Raw genomic sequence first — 13112 nt, forward strand, 5'->3', positions numbered from 1 at the left:
TCAAAGGTAAAAGGTTCCTGTGATGTGATATCTAGAAAAAAATTACATAGACTTGAACCGCAATGGTTAGTGGAGGTTTACAACTGTAGGGTGTTAATTTTAGTGATATAAATGTATATTTGACCGGATTATTTATAACCAATGTTAAACAGGATTTTTAGATTCCTTTAATTTTTCTATCAATTAAAAAACTTGGATGGAAAATTCACCAGCACAGCACACAATGCTAGAAGGTATAGTATGATCCCCTGTCACACTCTGTCCTGAAACAATGTAGTGGGATGTAGTGCTGGGGTGTGACTGGAGCTGCTGGAACCCTCCTGTTTGTGGACAGACGAAGCTGTAACAAGGGGGGGCTGATTCAGGGATTGTTAGAGCCTGGAGAGTCTGTGGGGTGGTGGTGGGGGGGAATTTTACAAAAGAGTGGGGGGGCAGTGCACAGAAAAAGGTAAACAAGGCCTTCAATCAATCAGCGGATGTTTGAAAGCAGAGGAGCGTCTAGAAACAGCAGGATGTGAGTGGAGGCTGCCTGCAGTTCATATAGGAGGTTATAAGTAGAGGAGCTAACCCTTAGCTGTCGCACGAACCTGGTCCAGTCCCATATGCCAGACCCTCCTTCTTGCCTCCTGCCTTATCGCTCCCCTTTCCTCTGCGGAGCCATGCATCCACAGCGTCCTCTTCCGCAAGCCATGCCCTCCTCCTCCCTGGGACAGCAGCTGCGGGACATGGCCATGGGTCTGGGACGGGGCAAGAACTTCCTGGGAGGAAACTTTGCCTTCAGTTTCATCCAGTCGGTGAAGGAGTGCCTCTATTTCCTTCTCTGCTGCTGGTGCATCAAAGAGATCCTGGACTGACCGACTGCGAGGGAGAAGATCAAGGAGTAGATCATTTTTCCCTGTGTCTCCGTTGGCTCCTGTCAATTTCAACCATCTTTAATCTCATCAAAAATGAGTGTTTGATCAGCAAAGCATTGGCAAGTATGAATTTTGTCTCATAAAAAGATGGTGGAGTAAAATTTCTGATATATACCGGTAATTAACAATCAAAACCGGCCTGTACAACCCTCCTATAATCAATTAAATGAATGAAACATATTGATTGCTATAAAACATGATAGAGTGATTGGTTTTCTCGATTTGATTTAGCATGAACAAAGAACAGCTTTTTCCAGACAGATCTTTTTGTATCTACTTTTGCTGCTAGCTAGTTGGTATTATCTGGTAAGTGTATAGATACTGGTTCTATATAAGGTTCTATATATCAGGCGATTGGTAAGAAATAATCATTTCTAACTTTTTGATGATGCCTTTTGACCTCAGTCTCCCTCATAATGTTCAACCCAAAGTTACGCCCTTGTATATAAATGATGTGATCACAGAGGCTCTCAGTTTTATTGAGGAATAGTTTGACTAAATCATAAAAATGGTCCAATGCGCTTACGCACAGATCTATTTTGTTATTTCTGTTTTTCAGGGTCTATAAACGATGCTCCTGTTGGGTTTTCAGGAAACACACTTGCACGTTTTCAGATGTTCACTGTGGGGTTGGTTATAGTTTCTGGAAGTTCCCTGAATGATCTTAGATCTGGACGACCGGCTGACACGGCTGAAGTTCACTGTACAAGACAAACTGCTGTGGACGTGAATAAAGGAACGAATAAATAGAACAAATATATATTGTCTGCATTTTTGTTCATTTTTTTCTGAATAATTTAATTTAAATAACAGTTTAGGTACCCTGTTTTTATTAAGAATATGACTTTATTGGTTTAATTTGAAAAAGTTTGCAGAGCTGCATTTCTTCATAGTGTTAAACTGGATGATTTATGTGTTTAAAACAACAGTGGATGGATTTTACAAACTGTTAAACATGTAAACGGAGGATCTGTGTATCTGTATGAACCTGGACACGTGCGGAGCAGCGGTGTGAACTTTTTCAAGTGTCTCTTGGAAAACTAACTGACCCGAAGTTATCACCTGCATGTGTCAATCAACCTGGAAGCCTTCCCTGGTGACGCCGCGTCGCGATTGGACGAGCCGCCATGCAGGGGGCGGGACCGGAGCGAGCGCCGCCTGCGATTGGACGAGAAGGGCGAGTGTCCGGGAGGAAAGTTCCCCAAGTTGGATGAGAGGAGGCAGACAGACGCGTGTTTGAGTTTCTGCGTCAGACCGAAGGAAGCGACGCTCCACGGTGAGAACCCCTCTTCGTTTTAACGCTATTTACCTCCAACAGGAAGTGTTCACGCGTGTCGGGTTGTTTTGCATTTTTCCTTCCGTTGCGCAGTTTCACCCACTTTCTGATTTCCTGGTGGCTAGACCGACTTGTAAGGTGGGGAAAGTTTTGTATTTAATGGCGAATGTCAACAATTCTTTAATTTTACTCGACACTTAAGGTTATTTTACCTCATCAGCTGCGGCCTCCACCGTCGAGTCGAAGACGCCATTTGTCTGACTTTAATGTAAGACGTGGTGTTTTTCTTTCTCTGTGACATTTCCTGTCCCAGTTTGATAACCTGTGTGTTTTATGGGTGATGCTGTGTGTCTGTATGTTTGTGTGTGTGTGTGTGTGTGTGTGTGTGTGAGCTGCTGTGAACGTGGAGCCTCCTCCTCTGCTCTGCCTTATTCTCTTGACCTTTTTTGGTGTTTTTATCCCCTACTCACTCCAAGATGATATGAGGAGGCCTACAGCTGTTTCCGACTGCTTTTGTGCATGAAAAAAAAACTGTATATACAAGTAAAAATATTGAAATTGCCGAAAGGAAGTGAACACATTTTGAGCAGAATCATTGTGTTAATATACCAAATGGTTGTTTGATCAGTGCCCTGAAGCCACACCCACTCATAAAGATCAGATCGTAGGAAAAAAGAGGCAGTGACACTTATTTCAGTCTGTTGAAAGCTGCAAACTCTTTTAAAACTGTCATTAGATCACATTGCTGCCCCTGTTGTGTCTTCCATCGCCATCTCCTGCTCGCTCCCTCTCAATGTCTCAACTCAATTTCTCTCCAGCTATATTTAGCCGGTATCTATTTAAACCTATATGCTCCACAATGCTCCCCGGGCCTCGGGCTGGATTCAGTAGACCTCTCTCGGGAGCCACTTGATTAGGAGACCTAAATTGCCGAGCGAGGAGAGAATTGAATCTGGGGAGTGATGTGTGTCATTATCCACCGCGACGTCGGCTCAAATGGTTTTGTTCATTCCTGCTTTCACAGAAGAAAGCCAGCCAGTTAATATCTCTCGTTATGTTATCCTCTGCCGTTGTTTAAATACGCTACTGCAGTTGCAGACAAGAGAAAAATGGCATCTTGTAATTTTGTGCATCCTGTGCTTTGGACAAATATACAGTTTTGGTTCTTTTGCACACATCTATTCAACAGGCCACTAGGTTGGACATGGACGGCCCATTCTGCTGCCTGTATCTCCAGTATGGTGCCGGCCTTAGTTACCCGTGTCTCCACTGAAACATTTCCCAGCTAGTCAAAAGGCACACAACACAGGCAAACTACTAATGAAGAACTGAATGCTTCAAGCGGATTGGGACTTCCTGCACACTCAAACACACACTCATGTACATGCACAGAGCAATCTGTTAACACCGTGCTCCATTAGTCCTTTATTTCCAGAATGGGTGAGGCCTCGCCGCAAAGCACATATTCAAATCCTGTACAGGTGTAAACAAAGGACGATCATGTCTTAAAGCTGCAGGACTGACACTGTGACAGTTCTCTGAACAATCTGCTCACTTGAGGTTGTTTTATCTTGTCATCAGCATTGACCCAAAGGTTATGAAGGCAGTTAATCATATAATCTGTTCTGGTCATTCTTCTTGTGCTGCAGGAGACAGGAAAAGCCTCCAGGGGGTCATGTCTGGCAGCAACAGTGCGAACAGCAGCTGGACCGTCCTCACTCCTGAGGTATCACCACACTGTAAAGAGCGTAGGAATACACAGAGTCGTTGTGCATGAACTCAATGACAGCTCATTATTTAACACCTTGTCCCATATGATTTATTTTGGGTCACCTGAATGTGAACTAGGTTTTCTATGATAAGACTCTGCCTCTCTTTCCTTTTTTTTTAAAAGAAAAAAGTATAGTTTGTCGCTTTTTCTTCTAGGAGACTGTCGCTGAAACCCTGAAGCCTCTGGCAGAGGAAACAGAGAATCATGAAGAAAGTCTTACATCTGCAGCAGGTGCTCTTCACAATAAATCCGAGGTTCACTGAGGGGTTACTAAGGGATGTCTTCCATACTTACGTATTATATAGTTTAGCTTTTATTCATTTTCTTACTTGCCTTAACTCTTCACATTCTAAAAGTGAAGTGAAAAAGAATGGGCCTCATCACCACTGGCCCTCACTCTGCATATACAAGCTGTTGTCTGAAGTCAGAATTGCTCCATTGCAAATGTTTCTTTAAATGTTTCCCTTCTTTCCTCCTGTGTCTGCGTGTCAAGAGCCAGAATCTGGAGCAAATCAGGCTGCAAGAGGTGAAGCATCCACAGAGGGCTCCCCTGTGGAGGAACACCTGGTAAGACATGAATACACATCATTTTTTTAATTATGTATCATTTTTTAATTGTGCCAGAGTTGTGTCCTTGAGTCAGAAGGAATTCCGTCTGGAAAGTCCCAGGAAAAGTTGTTGAATTTGATGTTAAAGAAGTTCTGGGAATCCTGTATGAGGAAAGAGCAGTTATATATGGTACCCAGCTATTGGTACAGGTCATAGTTATCTATCGCTTCGACTCTGTGGCAGGCTTCCCTTCATGCAGATGGACCACACTGCGATTGTGTGTCTGGTTTTCAATAACACAAAAAAGGCACATGTCACGGTTCTGCCATTGACCTCCTCTGGTTGCCAGGATCAAATTAAGTCTAGAGTTGTATCAATCTTCTCCCTTTTCATAACCGTATTTCCCAAAATGTTGAACATTTGTTTCTGAATCCGTTGCTTTCCTACAGCTAAAACCCCAAATGCTTAAATATCAGGTGCCCTAATCTCTGAGTGGTAGTGTTATGAATTAAGGAATTTGAATGACCTAACAGGTGTCAGGAGAAAGAACAGTGGAGCTAATTGGAGACACAAGCACAGAGCAACAAACCTCCGTGCCACCTGCCCTCAGCGATGCCGCGGTTCCAGCTTCATTGGAAGACTCCGGCAGCTCTGTTCCAGGCAGAGATGCCCTCGACCACTCTCAAGCACCACCCGAGGGCCCAGCACCGTCCAGCCCTGACCCTGATTCTTTCTGTGACTCCTACACCCACATAACCCCCTCCCCTGATGAGCCCCCAGCCTCACTGCTGACAACAGAGACTCTGGGAGGGGGCGAGTTTACACAAGAACAAGAAGAAGAGAGGCTCGCAGAGGAAGGAACGGTGCACCACATCAACGGTGTGGAGATACAACAGGAAGATGAGTCAGACCTGTCTCCAAGAACGAGTGACTTAGGGAAACAGGCAGGTATGAACAGCAACTCAGACGCCATTATTACATTATTATTTGAATGACCTCAAGTTTATTTTTATTGTCTGTATTGTTATATGGGAAAGCTTATCACCTGGTATGCCTGTATCCTTTGCTCTTTTATTTGGAGACTGAGCCATATGTACTTATTTATGTTTGAAGTGTCCTTGGTGGACCAGCTGGTTATGGACTTGTTCAGTATCTGGGCCAAGAGGTTGTCTGGAGAGGCTGTGGTCGGTATGAGGAAGGGAGCATGATGTGACAGAGTAACTCTGCATGTGCTCAGCAGCGAGGCTGCATGACACCCTGCAGAAGTAAATTGGCTTCAGAGGGACCGGGACCTCCTAAAAGTTTTTTGCAGGGTGGTGCTTTTGGTCTGTAGCTCTGTTCTACACCATTAAAATTCTTCCTTTGCTCTGCTGTGCATTCTTTCACTGGCTCTTTGTTTACCAACTCGAGTTTAGTGTCAATGAGTTCTTTGCAGTGTTCTTTATAGTCGCAGTGCTCTTTAACAGCAGTGTGGGATGCAAATAATTTAGAAAGCTAAAACACTGTTTCGAGGTGCCAGGAATTTCCAAATGTAGCATTTGAATCACTTGCATATGCAGCTAAATAGAAACTAAGGAATGGCATTTGGGCAAATTAACATGTACGTTCCTAACCCACAGCAGAGCTACAAAAGAAACAAGTCTTACGTCCCAAGAGATCTCATACTGCAAGATCAGACCAGTTACAGCACCATACCTGCTTTAATCTATCTAATATCACCTCTGTTCGAGCAAGCATAAAGTTGTACCCTTTAATGTGCAACAGTTTTGCTTCAAAATAATCAATACATCAGTGGATGTCTACAAAGTAAATGATCTGCTGGTTTCACATTTACTTTGTAAATTGTCAAAATCAGCTTTTTTTTATTCAGCTTTTTTCATTTCTGCTCCAGACTCCCCCGTGGATTCCGAGGTGGGTGAGGAGAGAACTGAGAGGAAGGAAGAGGAGGCAGAGCCAGAGGTGAGGAGGAGGCGGACGTCTCTCTTAGCGGCTCTGGACCGAATCGGTAGGACAGAGGAGGAAGAGGAAAGAGAGGAAGAGTTTCAGGTGCCGCAGCGAGACGACGACAGCGGATTCTCTGTGAACAAGTGCATGCTTGGTGCCGTCATCCTGTTAGGCCTCGGCACCATCTTTTTCTCCGGTAGGCATCGCAATTTTGACCCGTTGCTAAGGAAAGCATCCAGTCCTAATTCATAAATGTCATTTTAGAAGGATTTCAAGATGTTTAAGTAAAGTTGAGTTAGTTAAGTAAAGAGGAAAGTGGGGATGGAATTGGAATAGATAACAGTCATGTTGCAATTGAGGTGTATTGTATCTGCAGGTGTCTTCATGGACTTGGATGAGGGTAGGTTGTTTGGTTGTGTATGCATGAGGGAATAAATGAGTGCCAAGCATGTGTTTGTATGTGTGTATGTGCATGCAGGTAAAATTGTTTTGCATCTGACACCCATATTTGAAGCACTGCATGGTTTTAATGATCTGAACAAGAGGGAAAGAAAAATGTTTGCACTTGAGGCATATAAATATAAATAAATGTTTATGTTTATCCATGGCATGAAAACATTCGAAGCACATACAAGGCAAGGTAAACATTGAAATGGAAAAAGAGCTAAAGTGAAGATACAAGATTTTCAACCAGCACTGAATATATTGTCCTTAACCTTTTAATTTAATTGTGATGATATTATGCAGTATTAATGTATATGCCTTCCTTCAAATGAGGAGCACCTGTCTCATTATCTTGATTGGGTGGATGCCACATTTTTCAATAAGAAGCATGTGCTTGTGGTCTTTGTCACTGTATATTTGCATATTGAAATAAAGCTTTGCATAATGGTTTTCAGAGAGTGACTATGGGACAAGGGAGCTGAGAGATTCAGAAGCTCCAGGAAAACAGGTCAGTGTGACGTCAACATTTCATTTTTTCTTTCTTCCTTTGTTCTTTCTTGTCTAACTTTGATACATTATACATGCCATGTTGTAGACGAGAAGCACCATGGCAAGACTTTTTAGTTAGATATGCTCAGTCGGAGCCCACCCACAACACTGACAGTATTCTGGCTGTTTTCTACCTCCTGTGCTTCTCTGGATTTGTTTTCCCCATTTCATCAACATGTACTGTTCTCTCACTTCTCGACCTATCCATTAGACTGTAATGATGTTGAGAAGTCCTCCAAAGCCCTGACACTGTTGTACTGTTTGTGTAATTTGTTGACAGGAGTGGCTTAATCCAGAGGTCCCTCCACCTCCAGTAGATGCTGACAGTACAGAGCTGCTAAATAAGTTGGCTGAAGAGAACCAACAGATTTCTTTGCTACAAGCCCAATTTCAGGTGTGACTCCTTTCTTTCACTTAGTTTCTCCCCTGTGTGTTTGTGCGTGTACGTGCAAATACAGTATATACAGTGCCTTGCATAAGTATTCACCCCCTTGGGACTTTTCTACATTTTGTCATGGTATAACCACAGATTAAAATTTATTTCATCGTGAGTTTATGTAATGGACCAACACAAAATAGTGCATCATTTGGAAGTGGGGGGAAATATTACATGGATTTCACAATTATTTACAAATAAAAATCTGAAAAGTGTTGAGTGCATATGTATTCACCCCCTTTACTGTGAAACCCCTAACAAAGATCTGGTGCGACCAATTGCATTCACAAGTCACATTTCAAAGTCACATAATTAGTAAATAGGGTCCACCTGTCTGCAATTTAATCTCAGTATAAATACACCTGTTCTGTGACGGACTCAGAGTTTGTTGGAGATCATTACTGAACAAACAGCATCATGAAGACCAAGGAGCTCACCAAACAGGTCAGGGATAAAGTTGTGGAGAAATATGAAGCAGGGTTAGGTTATAAAAAAATATCCAGAGCTTTGAACATCTCTCTGAGCACTATAAAATCCATCATAAGAAAATGGAAAGAATATGGCACAACCGCAAACCTACCAAGAGGAGGCCGTCCACCCAAACTGAAGAGTCGGACAAGGAGAAAATTAATCAGAGAAGCAACCAGGAGGCCCATGGTTACTCTGGAGGAGTTGCAGAGATCCACAGCTGAGGTGGAAGAATCTGTCCACAGGACAACTATTAGTCGTCTACTCCACAAATCTGGCCTTTATGGAAGAGTGGCAAGAAGAAAGCCATTGTTGAAAGGGATCCATAAAAAATCCCGTTTGGAGTTTGCCAGAAGCCATGTGGGAGACACAGCAAACATGTGGAAGAAGGTGCTCTGGTCAGATGAGACCAAAATTGAACTTTTTGGCCTCAATGCAAAACGCTATGTGTGGCGAAAACCCAACACTGCCCATCACCCTGAGCACACCATCCCAACAGTGAAACATGGTGGTGGTAGCATCATGCTGTGGGGATGCTTCTCTTCAGCAGGTACAGGGAAACTGGTCAGAATAGAGGGAAAGATGGATGGAGCCAAATACAGGGAAATCCTTGAAGAAAATCTGATGCAGTTTGCAAAAGACTTGAGACTGGGGCGGAGGTTCATCTTCCAGCAGGACAATGACCCTAAACATACAGCCAGAGCTACAAAGGAATGGTTTGGATTAAAGAATGTTAATGTCTTAAAATGGCCCAGTCAAAGCCCAGACCTCAATCCAATAGAGAATCTATGGCAAGACTTGAAGATTGCGGTTCACAGACGGTCTCCATCCAATCTGACTGAGCTTCATCTTTTTTGCCAAGAAGAATGGACAAACCTTTCCATCTCTAGATGTGCAAAGCTGGTAGAGACATACCCCAAAAGACTTGCAGCTGTAATTGCAGCGAAAGGGGGTTCTACCCAGTATTGACACAGGGGGGTGAATACTTATGCACCCAACAGATGTCAACTTTTTTGTTCTCATTATTGTTTGTGTCACAATAAAATTTATTTTGCACCTCCAAAGTACTATGCATGTTTTGTTGATCAAACGGGAAAAAGTTTATTTAAGTCTATTTGAATTCCAGTTAGTAACAGTACATGATGGGGAAAAAGTCCAAGGGGGGTGAATACTTATGCAAGGCACTGTACATGATTATATCAGTGCATATAAACAAGTCTCTGGATCACATTCTCACAGGATTGTCTTTTTCCTTAAACAGGCAGAGCAAGAAGAGCTAAACGTGGCCAAGGGACAGGCAGCAGAGGGAGCAACGGAGCGTCTGCAGTGGGAGGAGGTGGAGAAGGAACACAGTAGGTTGAAGACAGAGATGGCATCTCTCCCTGTTCTTCAGAAAGAGAATGATAAGATGAAGAGAGAGCTGGAGTCTGTCCTGGCCCTACAGAAAGAACTAGAAACACTGAGATCGACTGGGACTGAATTAAAACGCTCCCCAGGTACAAAGGGATGGAGGCAGGGAGGGGCCGAGGTGCAGGGTAGATGTAGAAGATGATAGTTAGTAGAAGGTTAGGGGAAATCGGTGGCCTTTTTATTATTTTATTATCCTTCTGTTTTCTCACTTAACTGTTCACTGTTCACTTCTGAAGCTGTAACGACCACCTGTGTTTCCCTCAGAAGCCACTGAAGCCGCTCAAGCACCTGTGCAGTCCACAACATCGCCCTCAAGTGGTCAGCCCGAGGAAAGCAGGCAGGAAACGACTAAAGAGAGAGAGGATAAGAAACCATTGAAGGACCAGAAGGAGAAGAAGACGGATTGGAAGAAGGAGAAATATGACACTGGTGAAAAGAAGGAGTGGAAAGAGAGAGAGAAATTTGAATTGAAGGAAGGAGAGAACAAAGAGCGCAAAGATGGAGGTAAAACGGAATGGAAAAAGGGAAAACACGAGCAGGGGAAGTCTGACAAGGTGAAAGATAAGGAAGGTAAACAGGAGAGGCACAGCGATGTAACGAAACAATACAAGGAGAAGAAGAATAAGAAAGAAAAGGTGAGCCGAGGTGATGAACGAAAGTCATGGAAGGTTAGCGAAGGGAATAAGGAATGGATAGAGATGAGTGAGAGAAAAAATCAGAAGGAAGTGAAAGATTGGAAAAAGACGAAGCATGAGAAAGTGAATGAGGGTAAGCAAGAGAAGAAGGATCGGAAGAGGGGAAAGGACCAGGGAGAGAAGCACAAGGGGAGGGAAGAATGGAATGGAGAGAAGGAGTGGAAGAAAGGGAAAGATGGCTTCAAGGAAAGTGGCAAAGACAAATGGGAGATGAAGGATGGGAAAGAGAAAAGTGAGAAGAAAGATGGTGAGTGGAGGGCTAAAAATGGCAAAGAAGGGAGAAGAAAAGATGATAGGAAACAGTGGGAAGAAAGGGAAAATCATAGCAGAAATCATGGTAAGGACAGGAAAATGAAGGATGAAAAGAAACAGTGGAAAGAGAATGAGTGGAAGGGTAAAGATGATAAGGAATGGAAGAAGAAGGATGAGAAGAAGCAGCGGGAAAAGGAGGGAGAATGGAAGAGAGGGCAGAAAGAGAAAGATCAGAATTATGACAAGAAGAAAGTCAAATCAAGCTCTCACAGAAATGAAGATGAACACCACCATGGCGAGCGTGTGCGGGGAGAGGGGAAGGCCGCCCACACACACCGCAGCCCCCCCCTCGAACAACCTGAGTACTGGGTCCAGCAGAGAGACCGGCTCCAGCACAAAACCAAACCACCACAGAACTGCAACTCATTGGAGACCTGCGCTCAGAGTGAGGGGCTGCTTCCTGTCCCCCTCCCCGAGTTTGAAGCCATCCTCCAAACTTACCTAGCCAAGGCGGAGGAGGCGGGAGTGGATGCTTCCAAAATAGAGGAGCTCAGAAAGCTGGCTCCGGAGTTCTTCAAGGATGGAGTCTTTGCTCACGACCAGATGAGCTTTCAAGAATTTGTGGAGGACGTGGGGGATATTCTGGAAGATATGGTGGAAGGGGAGGAGAACGGGTATGATACGGACAGCGAGATCGAGGAAGAAATGGAGGAGTTCGAAAGAGACGTGATAAAAAAGTTTTCAGTGCCGAAAGCTGCAGAGAAAGCGGAGGGAATCCAAAGGGAGAAACGGAAGGAGAACGGACGAGGACGTGGCTGAAATGGGGGGGAATTGATGGATCGGTTAAAAGCAGCAAAGAGGAGCAGTGACGGATGAGGTTATTCAAAGGGAACATTTGTTTTTGGACCACAAAAGCTTATAAAGGATGCATTAATCCTTTCCTTTTTTTCAGAGGATCTTATATTACCACCTCTGCGTGTTGTTTCGGTGGCGTTTCAACTTACAGTTTAATTTACCTGTTTTGGTGAAAGCTTTTTATTTCACCTGCACACAGCAGAAGAGAAATGGCTAACTTATAGATCATAAGATTTGTTTGGGACGGACGTAAAAGAGAGTTTAAGAGGCTGAAACTCCACATCTAGTTTCTTAGTTTTATCACTGACTGACCACCAATGTTATTTTCTTCCTTCTCTGAATCCTGTTAGATTGACCTGCTTTGACTCATCTCTGTAATAACCACTTGTCGTCTTAGTCACACATTACACGTCTTCCTCTGCAAACAGATCCGTGCACTGTTCATGTCTTCACTTATCAGTTCCTACAGTACGTCATCTTTATGTTGTCATTTCTTAAGCCTCTCTCCTGACAGATTTAAAGAATGAAGTTTTGTTATATAGAGTGGAGTGAGTGTGAACTGCTGATATGGTTTGATGATTATTTTACGTGAAATTAGAGAGAATCTGCTTTGATTTTGGCTTTGAATGTTATGTACATATTGCTTTGAATGTCTTAAAACTATGCAGATATAGTTAACTTATTTTATAGAAGCAGGCATGATATAGGTGAAATAAAACAATTGTCACGCACTTAAAATATTGACATGTTGAGCATCTATGTTTCTTTTCAGGTACGGAACTTGTGTTGTGCACTAAAATGTTCTTAATTATTGTTTTATTTTGAATGTAACATTTGTTCTTGATTAGGTTGTCAAGTCTCTTAAATCATGGGAAATAGATTTCGGAAATTTCCCTCGGACAATAGTGTTCAAACAGATTTATAAAAAAACAACTAACTTATGAAGTGTTGTTGATTCAAGGCCCTACAGCCGCACGGAGATTATTAACTATGCAGAACCACAGATTGTGTCGGCTTTTTGGCAGCATAAGACTTTGTATGTTTGAATGTCGATATTTGCCCATATTATTGTTATAAGAGCAGAATAATAAATTTGGTGAATCCATTTGATGAAAAGCTGTTTTTTTTCTTCTTTTTACTCAATTATTAAAGAAGTTTTACCTACAAACATCTACACATTTTATTAGATGTTGATCACAGGTGTTAAATACACTTGAATTTGGTCGAGCTGTGATAATTCTGCGATGTTGGAAAGAAGGTGAGACTTTATATTTCATTTAATATAATAAATAACTGGTATTAACTGGTGAAAGTCCATCATAGGTTGTAGCTTGTTTGTTGACATATCAATACAACGCAGTCTCCTGTCTCCCTGTCCTGACTGTAGATCATGGAGTAGTCTACCTCTGACACACGGATGTCTTTGTGTCGTCTGCATCTCGACACAGAGCAACAAGCTGGCTGATGTTAGCAGAAGAGAGGAAAGACACAGAGAGACTGTAAGGTTTAGTTAAAGACTAATGACCTGTTTACAAGATTTTACCTTTAC

The 13112-nt window shown here is 42.9% G+C and overlaps 2 protein-coding genes across 8 annotated transcripts; both read left to right on the forward strand.

Annotated features, from left to right (window-relative positions):
• The first annotated feature begins 659 nt into the window (after nt 1–659).
• lenep (lens epithelial protein) lies at nt 660–1954 on the forward strand. The gene is made up of 2 exons (XM_053432499.1): nt 660–973; nt 1474–1954. Exon 1 carries the CDS (start codon nt 660–662, stop codon nt 852–854), a length of 195 nt encoding a protein of 64 aa, XP_053288474.1. The 3' UTR covers nt 855–973; nt 1474–1954.
• A 114-nt stretch (nt 1955–2068) lies between these two features.
• Nucleotides 2069–12668, forward strand: pbxip1b (pre-B-cell leukemia homeobox interacting protein 1b). Of its 7 annotated transcripts, none has more exons than XM_053432500.1 (11): nt 2069–2190; nt 3840–3916; nt 4117–4192; nt 4455–4528; nt 5044–5458; nt 6402–6650; nt 6831–6854; nt 7354–7406; nt 7728–7841; nt 9613–9847; nt 10026–12668. In XM_053432500.1, the coding sequence occupies exons 2-11, from the start codon at nt 3866–3868 to the stop codon at nt 11525–11527; spliced, it is 2793 nt and encodes a 930-aa protein (XP_053288475.1). In that variant the 5' UTR covers nt 2069–2190; nt 3840–3865; the 3' UTR covers nt 11528–12668. The 7 variants fall into 7 exon arrangements, with proteins under 7 accessions (XP_053288475.1, XP_053288482.1, XP_053288478.1 ...); XM_053432507.1 differs by having other exon boundaries at nt 9613–9703; XM_053432503.1 differs by having other exon boundaries at nt 4120–4192.
• The last annotated feature ends 444 nt before the right edge of the window (nt 12669–13112 follow it).

This window comes from Pleuronectes platessa, chromosome 10 (assembly GCF_947347685.1).
Source record: "Pleuronectes platessa chromosome 10, fPlePla1.1, whole genome shotgun sequence".
In the NCBI taxonomy this organism is placed as follows: Eukaryota; Metazoa; Chordata; class Actinopteri; order Pleuronectiformes; family Pleuronectidae; genus Pleuronectes; species Pleuronectes platessa.

Coding starts and splice junctions, on each gene's coding strand:
- lenep (XM_053432499.1), top strand. CDS start 660: ATGCATCCACAGCGTCCTCTTCCGCAAGCCATGCCCTCCTCCTCCCTG.
- pbxip1b (XM_053432500.1), top strand. CDS start 3,866: ATGTCTGGCAGCAACAGTGCGAACAGCAGCTGGACCGTCCTCACTCCT. Junction 3,917..4,116: donor GGACCGTCCTCACTCCTGAG/GTATCACCACAC, acceptor TTTTTCTTCTAG/GAGACTGTCGCTGAAACCCT. Junction 6,855..7,353: donor CTTCATGGACTTGGATGAGG/GTAGGTTGTTTG, acceptor AATGGTTTTCAG/AGAGTGACTATGGGACAAGG.